At 41.9% G+C, this 15,838-nt stretch overlaps 2 protein-coding genes across 2 annotated transcripts in view; one reads left to right on the forward strand and one right to left on the reverse strand.

Annotated features, from left to right (window-relative positions):
- Nucleotides 1–1,944: 1,944 nt before the first annotated feature.
- slc38a8a (solute carrier family 38 member 8a) lies at nucleotides 1,945–13,662 on the forward strand. The gene is made up of 10 exons (XM_062548187.1): nucleotides 1,945–2,241; nucleotides 6,999–7,197; nucleotides 7,451–7,607; nucleotides 7,947–8,051; nucleotides 8,545–8,602; nucleotides 9,735–9,849; nucleotides 10,497–10,644; nucleotides 11,379–11,578; nucleotides 11,692–11,743; nucleotides 12,813–13,662. Exons 1-10 carry the CDS (start codon nucleotides 2,053–2,055, stop codon nucleotides 12,913–12,915), a joined length of 1,326 nt encoding a protein of 441 aa, XP_062404171.1. The 5' UTR covers nucleotides 1,945–2,052; the 3' UTR covers nucleotides 12,916–13,662.
- A 90-nt stretch (nucleotides 13,663–13,752) lies between these two features.
- The window catches only part of necab2 (N-terminal EF-hand calcium binding protein 2), an 80,154-nt gene continuing 78,068 nt past the window's right edge, over nucleotides 13,753–15,838 (reverse strand). The window contains exon 13 of the mRNA XM_062548186.1: nucleotides 13,753–15,595. Coding sequence (XP_062404170.1) covers nucleotides 15,567–15,595 — 29 coding nt within the window. The 3' untranslated portion in view covers nucleotides 13,753–15,566. The remainder of the gene's footprint in view (nucleotides 15,596–15,838) is intronic.

The following is a 15,838-nucleotide window of genomic DNA, read 5'->3' on the forward strand; positions in this document are numbered from 1 at the left end:
CAGTACCGTTTTATTATCAAATGTGTCAAATCATCCCAGACAGATGGGTTAAATCAGACATGTCTTTGCATCTGATCTCCCCCAGCATGCCAAGGAAGGTCAATTTTGAGGAACCTGATGGTAGGCTCTTGTGAGAAGTCTCTTTTTCTGCCAGAAATGATTAAATATGTGATGGTAATTGCACAAAGTGGGACATGTAAAAACAAGCAAGTTTTTTTTCCCAAAAAGAAGGTATAGGTGCAGGTATTTATTTTCTTTGGAATCTGATTACTTGGCGCAAGATTAGCTAACATCCAGTGCAGGATGACCATATCATGTTCTCCAGTTAAAAGCAAAGTGACACATTTTCTCAGGATGGCCACAGCTATACTTCAACAGACTTTTTGAACCATGTTTGATATGAAGGCTCAAGTTTGATTATCCAGTCAGCCACACACTACGTCATCTCTGTGGCAGGGGTCGCGCAGGTGGGCTGGCCTCTCGTCCGTGGCTCAGTCTCCCAGTCGCCCCTGCCTCTGACCACGCCAGCTATGAAACGGACTAATGCTATTAAACCTGATGGGGGCCGGGCGGTCCTTCTAAGACCTCGGGCTGATCCAGTTTTAATGGGGGTGAATAGCCTGTGAAAATGTCACCGGTCCCTCTCGGATGAGGGCTCATGATGCCTTCTAATTACATGAAGAACATGGGAACGGACCCTGTGGCCAGTTATCTGTGCTTAAATGGATTTTTGAAATCTTGTCCTAAACGAGGTCACATGTGCCGCCACCCCCCCCCCCCCCCCCCCCTCTCGCACCCCCACCCTTCTCCTCTTCTCTTCCTTTCTTTCCTGGAAAGTTCCCAGGTCTGTTCATGACTTCCTCTGGTTGGTCGCCTAGGTCTGGAGAGGTCGCCATAACGACAATGAGATCCCAGTGCCAGGCTCTGGTGACCCTTAATGCCAGCCCAATGTTCTCGCACAACCACCCCGTCCAACCCACACATATAGACAAACTCACTCTCTCTCACTCACACTCACACTCACACACACACACACTCAAGAGTTAGGATGCCATCTCCAGGCAGGCAGAAAAAACAGATGCCCTCTTGACCCTGTGACACGACCCCACGCTGAGGCCACACATGACTCCAACACCTCACAACAGGGCTTCAAAGTGATAGTGGTCATCGGAGGTCACGGGTTCTTCACACTCAAGAGGTGGGGAGGCCACGTCCCGCTGCAGTCCTTCCACACCAGTGGTCAGGCGTGTGTGAAAGGGTTATAATTAAGTCTTCGGACAGGAAGGCTTGGGTACAAGTTGTTCAGATAAGTGTGGAGGATGTAATTAACATACCCAGCTCCAGCAACAATACAATTCTAATACCATAATTCAAGTGGAGCAAACACGCTTGTTTAAGTTTGATTCATTTTCCTATTTCTCCCAAATTTCAGGCCAGACAATGTGAATAACCTATGCTAAAAAAAATGACAATGTGATAATTGGGAGAAAAATAAACAAGATGTTGTTTTGTTTCTTGAGGAAAAGAAATATGTGGATGCACAGAATATGATTAAAGCGGTTCTATAAGCATAGATTAGGGCAATGAAAATAGTGGAGTCAAATGTAGATGTTGAAACTCAATATCCAGCTTCTGTTTTACGGATAAATTAGACTGCAATGGGCAATTAATGACTGATGGTATGCATAATGAAGTCTGCACCAAAGAAGAACAAATTACATTAAAAAAAAAAACCTGTATGTGACCCCGCTGCACAACGAATCATGCCATTATAATTACATCAAAAAGTAGTCTTCAATCGATTGTTAATCCTGGTCGATAATTAGTGCAGCAAATTAGACGCAGAAAAGGGGCTTTTACCAATAATCATCTCTATTACGGTGATTGGTTTAGAACAGGTTTGGAAACTCAATACACTTTACTTCCCACCCAGTGTCTCCTCCCCCCCTGGTGCACCTGAGGTTAGGGAGTAGGATACGTCCCACGCTGAGATCCGCTTGCACGAAAAGTTGGAGAAGTTTCCTTAAGTTTCGTCGCGGGTTGCAGTTGGCAATGGAAGAGCTGGCGAGGGAGAGCATCAGCCTGCTCGGCAAACCTGCGCTGGACTCGGGTGGCCACAGGTTAGGCTCCTTCGGCGCAATTTTCATCATGCTGAAATCAGCGCTCGGTGCGGGACTTCTCAACTTCCCTTGGGCTTTCGAGAGAGCCGGGGGAATCCATACTGCTGTGATGGTTGAAATGGTAAGTAACATCTAAAAACAAATTTCGTTCTGTTGATCATCAAACTGATAGATTGTTATATTGCCTATTTTTTTGTAAACGTTGTTATGAGGGGTCTTAGGAGCCTAGCCCATGTCCTGAATCAGCGCTTGCTGATTCAGCCATAGACTTTTCGCCATAGACTTCCACTGACCTAGTAGGCTAGGCCTAACCAGAGCCATATAAAGAGAGAGTTGCGACAACTCCATTGACGCTAATGTTCCATATTTTCTCAACAATAGTTCCCGGAAGTTAGGATCGAACACTCGTTAACAGACTGTAAAAGACGGTTATTTTATGATTCTAACGAACAGTCAAAATCGCTTCCGGGAACTATTTGAACTACTTAAAGTTACACGAACCACGTCACAAACCGAATTTTCTGTACCCGAGTTGTCGCAACTCTCTCTTTATATGGCTCTGGGCCTAACCAATATCTTTGTAATTACAGTGCATGAAAATGCACTGTACTGTTCTTCCTAGGCTTCTTCTTCTTCTTATTATTCTTCTTCTAACGCACGCAAATCAGCTAGAACCGTTTAACGTAGAAACTTCATTCAAACTGCGTTACGTAGGTCTTACTTAGGACATGTGTGCTATGACTTTTCAACTTTGTAACTTTTATACTTTTTAAACTATTAGTTAAAAACTATTACAATTTCCCCCATAGACTTAACATTGCTCATTATGACATCACGGCAGCAATTAGAATCTTACTCCAGCTGGTCAGCCACCTGGGCACCAACTGTCAGTTTCTCTCAGGCTTTAAGCACACAATCTCTCTGAAGACTACATATTCTGTTCCCCTGTATCCTCTGTGCACAACAGTATCAAAATAAGTCCTCCTAATTCCATCCAACTTTATATCCATTCATCTTCTTCAAACCATTCACTCATCCACCCATTCTAAACAGTCTGCCTATCAACATCAATTAGACGTTCTACATTCAACTTTTAAACAATCTACTCTGTCTCAGGCTGGCTCTCTTAAGACTAGCCAGTTAAATTGATTACACCTGTATCTGTATCCACTACTCTCAGTAGAGAGCTGTGTCTCTCCATTCTACAAGAATATAAGGCACATTCCATCCAACATTCTATCCATTCATCTTCTTCAGACCATTCACTCATCCACCCATTAAACTGTCTATCAACATCTATTAAACAATCTGTCTATCAACATCCATTAAACTTTCTGTCTATCAACATTAATTAGACTATCTACATTCAACTTTTTAATTATTTACTCTGTCTCTGGCTCTCTTAAGACTAGCCAGTTAAATTGAGTAGTGTCAACTACTCTCAGAGAGCTGTATCAGTGTCTCTCTTAACAAGAATATAAGGCACATTCCATCCAACCTTCTATCCATTCATCTTCTTCAGACCATTCACTCATCCACCATTAAACTGTCAATCAATATCTATTAAACAATCTGCCTATCAATATCCATTAAACATTCTGTCTATCAACATTAATTACACTATCTACATACAACTTTTAAAGTATTTACTGTGGGTCCCTCTCAAGCAGCGTTTATATGTCCTCCCTCGCTCCTCGATCCTCAATGATCTACATAAAGAAAGATAGAAGAAGGGCTAGACTATCCCATTGTTGCCGCTCCATCATTCTTTATGTAGATCAGTGAGGAGCGAGAGAGGACGCGTAAACGCTATATGAGAGGCACCTTCTGTCTCAGGCTTTAAGCATACAATCTCATTAAGACTACAGATCCTGTTAACTGTTTCCTCTGTCCACAACTGTTTCAAAATAAAAGTCCTCACTGCAATAATACACTATTAAATCATTTGACCATTGAAACTACTCAACTATTTAACTGTTCAACCATTCCAACTGTCAGTTATCATCAACTATGCCTCCAGTCAACTACATGAAACCTCCATGTACCTAGCAACCAACATAGCAACCATTAAAATTAAGCGTTTATGACCGTTTCCATAGCAACCAACATGATTATACTGCAGTAACTTCTTGTTTCCTGATAGTGGCCACCATGGATACCCTAGCAACAAATGTTTCAAAATAAAAGTCCTCACTAGCAAGTTATCTAGTTAGCATGGTTAGCTTTGTTAGCATAGCTAGCATTTTTAGCATAACTGCAAAAAATCATCAACTAAGTTAGCTAATCAACCTGGTTAGCATTGTTAGCAAATCTAGCATTGTTAGCATAGTTAGCATTTTTAGCATTACTGCTAGAAATCATCGGTTAAGTTAGCTAATCAACCTGGTTAGCATTGTTAGTAAAGTTAGCATTGCTAACATAATAAGCATTTTTAACACAACTGTTAGAAATCATTAGCTAAGTTAGCTAATCAACATTTTAACATGAATAGAAATCATTAGTTAAGTTAGAACTGGAATGTTTCAGCTTTAAACTGTCTACCTTCACACTATCAACTCTCTGTAAATGATGCAACCACCATGTTTACCCTAGCTACACCTTAGTAACCATATCTACATTATCTATCTATTTTTGCATTTTCATGCACTGGTAATTCCTTGGAATTGCGTTTCTAGTTATTATTAAACTTCTTCTTCTAACGCTCGCAATTCAGCTTCAACCGTTTAACGTAGAAACTTCATTCAAACTTTGTTGCGTAGGTCTTGCTTATGCCATATGTGCTTTGTATTTTTCAACTTTGTAACTTTTATACTTTTTAAACTATTAGTTAAAAACCATCACCATTTCCCCCATAGACTTAACATTGCTCATTATGACATCACGGCAGCAATTAGAATGTTACCCCAGCTGGTCAGCCACCTGGGCACCAACTGTCAGTTTCTCTCAGGCTCCTCTCTGAAGACTACATATTCTGTTCCCCTGTATCCTCTGCGCACAACAGTATCAAAATAAGTCCTCCTAATTCCATCCAACTTTATATCCATTCATCTTCTTCAAACCATTCACTCATCCACCCATTCTAAACAGTCTGCCTATCAACAACATCAATTAGACGCTCTACATTGAACTTTTAAACAATCTACTCTGTCTCAGGCTGGCTCTCTTAAGACTAGCCAGTTAAATTGATTACACCTGTATCTGTATCCACTACTCTCAGTAGAGAGCTGTGTCTCTCCATTCTACAAGAATATAAGGCACATTCCATCCAACATTCTATCCATTCATCTTCTTCAGACCATTCACTCATCCACCCATTAAACTGTCTATCAACATCTATTAAACAATCTGTCTATCAACATCCATTAAACTCTCTGTCTATCAACATTAATTAGACTATCTACATTCAACTTTTAAATTATTTACTCTGTCTCAGGCTTTAAGAGTATTCTGGCTCTCTTAAGACTAGCCAGTTAAATTGATTACACCTGTGTCAACTACTCTCAGAGAGCTGTATCAGTGTCTCTCTTAACAAGAATATAAGGCACATTCCATCCAACCTTCTATCCATTCATCTTCTTCAGACCATTCACTCATCCACCCATTAAACTGTCAATCAATATCTATTAAACAATCTGCCTATCAACATCCATTAAACATTCTATCTATCAACATTAATTAGACTATCTACATACAACTTTTAAAGTATTTACTGTGGGTCCCTCTCAAGCAGCGTTTATATGTCCTCCCTCGCTCCTTGATCCTCAATGATCTACATAAAGAAAGATAGAAGAAGGGCTAGACTATCCCATTGTTGCCGCTCCATCATTCTTTATGTAGATCAGTGAGGAGCGAGAGAGGACGCGTAAACGCTATGAGAGGCACCTTCTGTCTCAGGCTTTAAGCATACAATCTCATTAAGACTACACATCCTGTTTCACTACTTCCTCTGTCCACAACTGTTTCAAAATAAAGGTCCTCACTGCAATAATACACTATTAAATCATTTAACCATTGAAACTACTCAACTATTGAAATGTTCAACCATTCCAACTGTCAGTTATCATCCACTATGCCTCCAGTCAACTACATGAAACCTCCATGTACCTAGCAACCAACATAGCAACCATTAAAATTAAGTGTTTATGACCGTTTCCATAGCAACCAACATGATTATACTGCAGTAACTTCTTGTTTCCTGATAGTGGCCACCATGGATACCCAAGCAACAAATGTTTCAAAATAAAAGTCCTCACTAGCAAGTTAGCTAGTTAGCATGGTTAGCATAGTTAGCATTGTTAGCATAGTTAGCATTTTTAGCATAACTGCAAAAAAATCATCAACTAAGTTAGCTAATCAACCTGGTTAGCATTGTTAGCAAATTTAGCATTGTTAGCATAGTTAGCATTTTTAGCATTACTGCCAGAAATCATCGGTTAAGTTAGCTAATCAACATTTTAACATGAATAGAAATCATTAGTTAAGTTAGAACTGGAACGTTTCATCTTTAAACTGTCTACCTTCACACTATCAACTGTCTGTAAACTATGCAACCACTATATTTACCCTAGCTACATCTTAGTAACCATATCTACATTATCTATCTATTTTTGCATTTTCATGCACTGGTAATTCCTTGGAATTGCATTTCTAGTTTTGTTTGTGTTGACCTCAAACGCTGAGCTTGACCCACAGACTAGTTCAACGCAAACGAGTTTACTTGCCAACCCCACTGAGTTTTGTCACATCAGCCAGCCAAAGTTTAGGTTAGACTAGTCCAATCTCACTAAATTGGAGATACGCAACAACCGTGGACTGTCAGCCTTTTTTAACGGTGCAAATGAACGCTCTCTCTCTCTGTTCCCCTCCCCATTTACACAGGTGTGCCTGGTGTTCCTCGTTAGTGGTCTTGTGATCCTGGGATACTCCAGCTCCATCAGCGGCCAGAACACGTACCAGGCCGTAGTGCGGGGCGTGTGCGGGACATCCATCGGGAAGCTCTGCGAGGTCTGCTACATCTTCAATCTGTTCATGATCTCCATCGCCTTCCTTGTTATTGTGTCAGACCAGCTGCAGAAATGTGAGTCTAAGAGCTTCTTCTAAGACATTTCTTCGTCTTTGTCATTAGAGACCATTTATTTTATAGGCCCCCTGCCTGCATGTCCTCTAACTAACCTATATTTTGCTATATACAGCTGAGATTGTCACCCATATATCACATCATATTCTAGGCAGTGTGAGGCATCCTCTTGACTTTGTCATGTCCTTGCGTCCCTCCCTCAGTCTGCCCTTTAGTGACCTGATTGCTTGCATGTTTGGTGTGTCTCCTTCAGTATGCGTGTCTATCTATGAGTTAATCACTGGATTACCTGAGGCGGACATGCCTTATCACTGGTACACGGACCAGCGCTTCACACTCTTCATCCTGTGTCTCATCATCATCCTCCCCCTCTCCATCCCAAAAGAGATCAGCATTCAGAAGTACACGAGGTGAGAGCAGCTAATCCGGTTCTTCACTCTATTAAGCAAGGAAGGAGTCTTGCAATGTGATCTTCCATACATGTGATGTCAAAGTGATTATTGATCCTAAGGGTCAATAGTATCATTGCAGATATTGGAAGGTGTTTTATTTTTCTAAAGGCTTCCAGGCTAGCCCAGTAGTGTTGGTGAGGGCAGTGTTGCACTGTTAACTAGGCTACTCAATAATGAAATAAAGAGATGTTCTGCTGGAGACGTTTGTGCCTATTGGGGTATTGGATCATTGCTGTAAGCCTATGTCTAATTTATTGCTGTTATTTTGTGATTGTTATGATTGTTTCTATTTTTAAGTGTTTTAGGGACCTTTGCTGCAACCTATTTAACCGTGGCTATGATTGTCAAATACCATACGATGCACGCCCAAGAAGTCCCTGTTACCCCTCTATATAGTAGTGGGTAAGTACGCATGGGGAAACCAGTTTACACTTACTTTAATTTGAATGTTTAACTGTGATCGCTAGAGCAGGTCAGGATCAACACTGTAGCTGAAGGTCATGTGCCAACCTGAGGCAAGTGTGTTGAAAGTAATCAAGTTCTTTTGGGTTACTATGTCAAAAAGAACCCTCTTACGCAATTGCTACTCTGGCTAGAGGAGGCACACAAGGCTGTAGTTATGACTCTGAAGTCATAAAAATCGGAACAAATCTGAAGGATTTCTTTGGGTCTTCAATGTCTCGCTATGTAGTCCCTTGATCTGTTCTGTGGCAGCATGTCATTTAGTCAATGAGCAAATGTGTAACATATATAGTAAATAAATGAATATAATTTGGCAGATAGAACTCCTATTGAATTCATGTTTTATGGCAGTTATTTTCAAAAGACACTAAACAGTTTTTAAGGCACTCTTGTTTACCTGTATTTTATTTATTTAATTATTTTATAACCTTAGAATAAGCTCCTGGGCTTCGATGTTCAGCGTCATCCCAACTATTTGCTTTGGCTTTCAGGTGAGTTAACAAACCTATTGACCTTTTTTCCGCTCACTGGCCCTAGGGTCGACACAACACCCCAGCGCCCCACCCCCCACCACCGTTTCAGCTGGAGGAGGAGAATAGAGCTTAGCACTCTCTCCTCCATTTAGACCTTGGCCATGTCTGTTTAGATACTGGATAGAAGGGCAGAAATCCCTCTTATTATTTGATGCCAGGTAAAGTGTGTGTTTGTGTGTGTGTGTGTGTGTCAGGTGGATGGGGTCAATGATGGTTCTTGAGCTAGAGGTTTACTTCGTATTCTTCATGTAACCAAGGCAACGTGGGGGTGGGGGGCATGATCAGAAATGTAATAAAAGGGAGGTGGGGAACTGCACAGAGGCTCTGGGTCCCTGGACACCACTGCCGCAGGGCAGATTGATTACCACGCTGGAATAGGAAGATGGAAAAGAGGGAGAGCGAGCTGAGGATATAGAGTCCTTGTGCTGAAGGAAATGGGGTGTTGTGGAGAATTAGATAACGGTTTAAGATGCCACTTGTGCGGACGCTAGGCTTCCTCTTCATCCCTCAGAAATGGAGGGCGATGTGGTTTAGGGGTTGATATTTATGTACATTCAGTGTATGATGTGGTGGAAAGCGAGATGTCTTTTTAGAAATTGAGACCTGTAATTGTGTATCTTGACCAGTGCAGTAGGAGAGGTCTGTGCCCCCCCCCCCCACCAATATATATAGCAGGAGATGGACATTTCCAACTGTGACCCTGTGTGAATTAATGATAAATGTCATAAAAAGTCACTGGAAATGTCAAGGGTTGTTACATGTTAACCCTCTTAGCTCTCGGTGTGTAGATATTCATGCTCTGTCTGGGGTCAGGAGCACCACTCATGGTTGCCCTTGATTATCCACCCTCTCATACTAAAGGGCTGGGCTATTTTGTTTCTTGCTATTATTAAAGTTATACAAAAAAGATACAAGGTATTAACAGGGTCAGGGTTTTTTTTAAAGTCCAATACAGAATGCTTCCAATGTCAGTTATTGGTGTAAGGTGTTAGTTCAAGTCAGTAATGGTGTTAAATAATTGTGATTATGGTCGGTCGCTGCTACAATCAAGCAGTTCTGACTGTGCTCCATTTTGCTCTCTCTGCTCCAGTGTCATGAGTCCTGCATCGCTATCTACAGCAGTATGGAGAACAAGAAGATGTCCAATTGGGTGCTCATCTCTGTGGTCTCCATGATCTTCTGCCTGGTCATCTACTCTCTTACTGGTAAACGCGGTTCTGGAACATAGATTTTCACATTGACCTTCAGTGTATTTAAATGTTGTTTCTTAAAGAAATATGATAATTGTTTTACATTTGAATGGTTTCCTTGTGAAGTTCTCAAATTTCCATTACTGATAACCTTGCTGACCACTACCATTGCAAATCTCATGAGTTGACTTTACCATTCCATCGCCCTGTTCTGTCCGTAGAAAAGAAAATCCTTAATGAAGTTAGTAATCACAGTCTGTGGAGTTCACACAGAGCTAGGGTGAGCAGCAGGCCACATAAATCTCACTTCACTTCACCACCCTGGCTGCTAACAAGATTTCTCCATTACCCCGCGTTTTTGAGGCCCACCCCACAGCATAGGCAGGGAACAAAGGAGATGGATTGAAATGACAAAAGGTTGGCAGTCCTGAAAAGGAACAGAAAGGAATCGATACAAAAGTGATTCTGTTCAAACTCTGTGCCATCAGGTGTCCTGAAGGGGGTGTTATTCTCCTTGAGGATTTTTTTTTTTTTTTTTTTTTTTTAAGCTTCTCAGAAATGAGCACTTTGGAAACCCTCTTGACAACTTCGCTCTGTCAAACTCGAGCGTGACCTTCACATGCCCCGTCTGCTCTTCTCTTCCCCCTCCTGTTCTGCCTCAGGTGTGTACGGGTACCTTACCTTTGGGAGTCGCGTGGCCCCAGACGTTCTGATGTCGTACACGGGGGACGATCTGCTCATGATTGTTGCCCGGCTTCTCTTTGGGATTTCCATCATCACCATCTATCCCATAGTGCTCTTGCTGGGAAGGTGTGTTGACCCCTCTTGCCTCCCTCACACACACACACACACACACACACACACACACACACACACACACACACACACACACACACACACTAAACTCTCAGGGCTGTTTTACTACACATGGATTAAGAATAGTCCTAGTTGAAAATCTCCATTTGGAACTAAAAGCTTTTAGTCGAGGCCCAGGCTTAATCCAGGGACAGGAAACAGTCAATGTAGGATGCAACCTTAGACATTGGGACATATTTTTAGTTTTTAATAAAGTAGAATAAAGTTCTTGAAAAGAGAGGGGGGAAGTTTGCAACTCTCTTGGTGTGGGTGTATGTGTGTGTTAATATGTTAGTTATGTTCCCATTATGTCAAATACCATGCAATTACACCTACACAATCCAAGTATATCTTCAAGCTATAGTATTATATGTTCCATACCTGCCTGTGCTCTTTTCGGGGAACGTACCTGCATTCCTTCTCCTGAGTCTTAATTAGCCTCTATGTGCATGTCTATATGATGGATGCATATTGCATATGCATGTACGTGGTGTTCTCCATTTGCCTGTCTTTAAGCATGTACTACTTCTGCAATATTACTTTTATTTTACATGTACATACCATTCTAAATGCCAGTAATGTACTGTATAACAAAACTGAGTAATTAGGTAAAATTGAAAAATGATATTACTTAAATAAGATCATTATTAAATGACCATGTTTTGTCATCTGTTCTCCCCTGTCTGAAGGTCTGTGATTCAGGACCCTCTGCTGCATTTCAGAAGCAAGTGCTCAATAGTAACCAAATCATACGAGACGCGCACCCGCTTGGCACTGACCATCACGTGGATCGGAGTGACCCTGCTGGTAGCCGTGTTCGTCCCTGACATCAGTAAAGTCATCAGTCTAATCGGAGGGGTCAGCGCATTCTTTATATTCATCTTTCCAGGTGAGGGGAAGAGACTATTCTTTCTTCCTTTCTTTCTTTCTTTCTTATTTTTAATGTTTTAAAGTATTTTGTTCAGTTCACTGAAGGACTGATTTTCACTTACATTTCTGCAGGTCTCTGTCTCATATTCGCTGTTCAGTCAGAACCTGTCTCGACCTACCTGAGGTGAGTGTTTGCAGAAGTGTGTGTGTGTGTCTGTGTGGAGGATGTATTGCTTGTTTTTGCCTCATCCCTTAGTACGTGTATGATCCTGCAGATTTGCCCCACATTGGTCCACCTACTTGCTATTACTAAGCAAGAACTCAGTGAGCTGATATACGGGTGAGGAGGTTTAGTTGTTCCTGTTCAGATGAAACTTAATGTGCCTGTGCAAGAGGGGTAATCTAAGTTGGCATGACTGTGGTGCAACACGGAAGTGTGATGTTCAGGAAAAGCTGATCTGTGAGTGATGTGTAGGCCTACAGCCTTCTCTACAGCATGTCAGCTTCAGGTATTTTGACATTAGTGTGAACAGTAGCTGTCAGCTAACGAGTGTCCAATTCATGGACAAAACCAGCTTTTGGTTCATCTTGCGTAGGAGCAGGCCGTGGAGTGAGCAGGTTTAAAGTGACAGGAACGCGCTGACTTGAGGAACCACAGAGTACAACAGTGGCGTGCAGAAGGCAATCTCATGCATGAGCATGCATGCCATAGTGTGAAGTGCAGAGCGCCACATCAGGCCAGTTCTATTGCTGTGTGCTGGGAACAGGCTGCAGTGGGCACAGAGCTCTCAGAACTGGATAGTGTTGTGTCGAAATGCAGTTACTCAATAGCCCAATAACAAAAAACTTGTGTAGCTGTATTGCATCCCAGTCTACGGTACTTGCAGTGTGTCAGAATTAAAGTGTCCAGTTTTCATGTACAGCTTGTTCACCAAGGAAAGATACTACAATAGGATAAATAAGACCTGCACTTCTGAACCTTGCTTTTTGCTGTAATGTAATTGTGTATGCGTGTGATGCAGTTGTGGTAATACAGTAGGTCCCATCATCCCACCCAGGTTTATTACTATAGAATACTAATACTCATCACTTTTGCTGACCACATCACCACATTTCCCCTGTAATCAGTTGTCAAGAGTCTGAGGCTTTGTTTCCATCCTTAAAGCTTTAATGTTACTCCATTGAAAGGTGAAATGAGTTACAATGTCTGATTTCCGTGTGTGTGTGTGTGTGTGTGTTTGTTTCTTCTTCAGGGTGATTTTGACTGCATGGGGTGTGATCACTCTTCTTTGCGGCGCCTTCATTTTTGGGCAGAGTACATCTATAGCCATCATGCAGGTCCTAAACAAACTCTAATCCGCTTTGCTCGGTATCTCTCGTCGTGCCCTCAGCCAGGAGTTTCATGTATTCACAGGGGGCATCTGGAAGGGGGGGGGGGATGTTTCTTTGAGGAATGTTTACTGGAGTCAGGCTCACCCTCTTTGTACACAGCCCGTGAGTGGCATCAAAACAGTGCTCCGTGCTTTCAGAGAAATGCTATGCATCAGCCTTTAGAGGAAGAGGAGGAGGAAGAGAAGGAGCTGTGTGCAGTGGGTGGGGAAATCAAAACAAAACGAGTTTCAAGTTTGTGTGTGTGTGTGTTGTGTGTTGTGTGTTGTGTGTGTGTGTGTGTGTGTCGTGTGTGTGTGTGTGTGTGTGTGTGTGTGTGTGTGTGCTGCACCAGGACGAGCAGTGAATTTGCCTCCAAGTGGGAAACATCTAATATTTATTTCCCCTCATTTAGAGTGGCTCATGTTTTTTCATTGGGAATAAGGTTGAAGAAAAACACACACACAAGAGTTTGGTCATGCTGTGGCATGGCTTGTTCTAGATTTCTCATTACTTGAGGAGTGGTCCATGGCCTGTTACTGAGGGTGTCTTGAAACTCATGGGAGTTGGTACCAAAACCAACAGACACAAGGGGGGCATAACTTATTTTTGCTTTGAATGTTAAATGTTTTGTGTAGTGCTGTGTTCCTGTTGACCTGTTCCTGTTGCAATGTTCTGTTTCTTTTTGTACAATGATCAGGCTGTTGGCTTGAATAAAAAAAACTAAAATGTTAAGTTTTACAATACAAGTATTGTGTGTGTGCGTACACTTCTCACGTACACTTAAGTTGAATGGAAAGAACTCTGACATGACAATATTTTGCACCTTTTCGATTTTTATTGAATTGCATCACTCTACATAATCTAGAATTTAAACAAAGTTCAAACGACTATAATGCTTGCATCCCTGCAATACGTCTCTACACTCACATCAAGAGAAAGCCAGTTTTACTGAAACATACATAGGTATAAGAATTAATATTTCAATAAACAATGCCATAAAAGTGAATATTCATTCTGTAAGTCTTTTTTTTCTTCTCCTGGTCATATATTTTAACGTCATATTGTTGGAATATTATAAAAGAACATAATTAACTGCACAAACCCCATTGAAAGTAGCATAGCTAAATACTACCGAGTTACTGGACATTTGTTTGAACATGCACTCAGGTGAGGTACAGTGGAGGGGGAGGAAAAAGGGCCACAAAAAAAGAAAAGAAGCCATTTTGCACAGTACATCCCATAGCTAGGAGGGCCACTAGTGCTATGACCGGAGCAAACCTGTTTTCACAGAGGCAAACCGCTTTTACTGGGGTACTGTAAGATTTTCCGCTTTTTGATTATTATTAAACTTCAGGGTCTACGTTTTTTTTTTTTTCTGTAGTCCTGGTTCAAAAAGAAATAAACCTGGACAAGAATGACCGAATACTTCTGTGTTCATGATCTCGATAGATGTGGGTCAATTAGTTTGATTCATGATGTCAACAGATGAAGATCTCTAAAGAAAACATGATTCTGTTTTGACACTGTGCCAGTCATTCTGTAGGAGACTAAGATCATGTTGTTACTGCAATCAACTAAATCACTTTACAAGATCAACTCTTTGATAAATAGATATCTCCATCGTAAATATTCATTTTAAATTCTATATCTCCAGTTTACATAGACAACTCTTCATATACTTTTTTCTTTAGTGAATACTTATTCACATACATTGTGCTCTTAGAATGGTTCTGACTGTGTTTAGTGTAGTTCTTATGGACTGAACTGGACCATAAGCCTACACTGGATCAAGTATACACTGCTTTGTGGTGGGTTTTTTCCTTTATGTATAGTGTGAATGGTGTGTGAAAACGGTTTCAATTCCCGTAGTACTGTTTGTCTGACAGAAGCATGGGGCATCGCTCTTAATGCACAGTTAATTGCAGGGAACACTGAAGATCGTTAGCGTGATATATATGCTGAGGTTTAGTAGCACTGGCAGAAAAGCAGTCTCTTCAAGCCTCTACAGCCGTGAAGGAACATCGCCATTAAGTTGACCTGCTTTGCTGGCATTGGGGTCAACACAAGCCACACATGTCTGTGCGAGGGAGTGTTTTAGTGGGACTGCAACTGTCAAGAATGAAACACACACAAACCTCCGGTGCGTCAAAAACGTCGCTGATGTTACAGCAAGCGTTGACTCCCACAGTTGGCGTTTGGTTTCTGCGGCCAAATGGATTTCACAGCCTCCACAGCTCCACGCGCGGCATAATCGGCCCCCACTGCAGCTCTGCCGAGAGACTGCAGCAGGAGCCCCAACATCACGCGCGCGCGCCAGCGCAGTCACGGGGAAATGAAACTTAGATCCGCTCAACGCTCTCTGCAATTAACACCTTACATTCTGCCTCAATATCAAACAGACACTGTGTAAACAAGTCATTACAAAAGAGAGGGGGGGAGAGGGGGTAGGGGAAGAGAGAGAAGGCTTTAAGCAGAGAGGGAGCGGGTGTGAGGGGATAAGGAGAGAGAGAGCGGGAGGGGGCGGAGGAGGAGGAGGAAGAGGAAGAGGTGAGCCTAAGGGGTGGACAAGAAGAGGAGTGTTTGGGCATTCAGGCATACGGCGGACGCGTTCCACCAGCAGAGAGGCCTCGTCCACATCATTCTCTGCTTGAGTTGCACCAGGCAGCTGCACAGACAGACACAATGGAAATGGGAGCAGTCAGACAAAGTCAATCAATAGGCTGAACAAAGCTATAGTGCATGTATTCTTTGTGTGGCAGCGTTTGAGAACAGGCATTTTTTGTGGTATGAATATGTACATTTAAAGTGGCATTAATGGCATTAAAGTTGGTGTTCGCAGTACCTTCACACATAAAAATAGATCTATGTTCCCGCAGCTCAACCAAGATTGTTATATATATGATCTATA

This window comes from Sardina pilchardus, chromosome 10 (genome assembly GCF_963854185.1).
Source record: "Sardina pilchardus chromosome 10, fSarPil1.1, whole genome shotgun sequence".
NCBI classification, from domain to species: Eukaryota; Metazoa; Chordata; class Actinopteri; order Clupeiformes; family Clupeidae; genus Sardina; species Sardina pilchardus.

What these genes read in the sequence shown, in the direction of transcription:
- slc38a8a (XM_062548187.1), top strand. Translation starts at nt 2,053, where the DNA reads ATGGAAGAGCTGGCGAGGGAGAGCATCAGCCTGCTCGGCAAACCTGCG. An exon ending in GTCAGACCAGCTGCAGAAAT is followed by an intron (nt 7,198 to 7,450) that starts GTGAGTCTAAGA and finishes TGTCTCCTTCAG; the next exon opens with TATGCGTGTCTATCTATGAG. An exon ending in ACCCCTCTATATAGTAGTGG is followed by an intron (nt 8,052 to 8,544) that starts GTAAGTACGCAT and finishes TTATAACCTTAG; the next exon opens with AATAAGCTCCTGGGCTTCGA.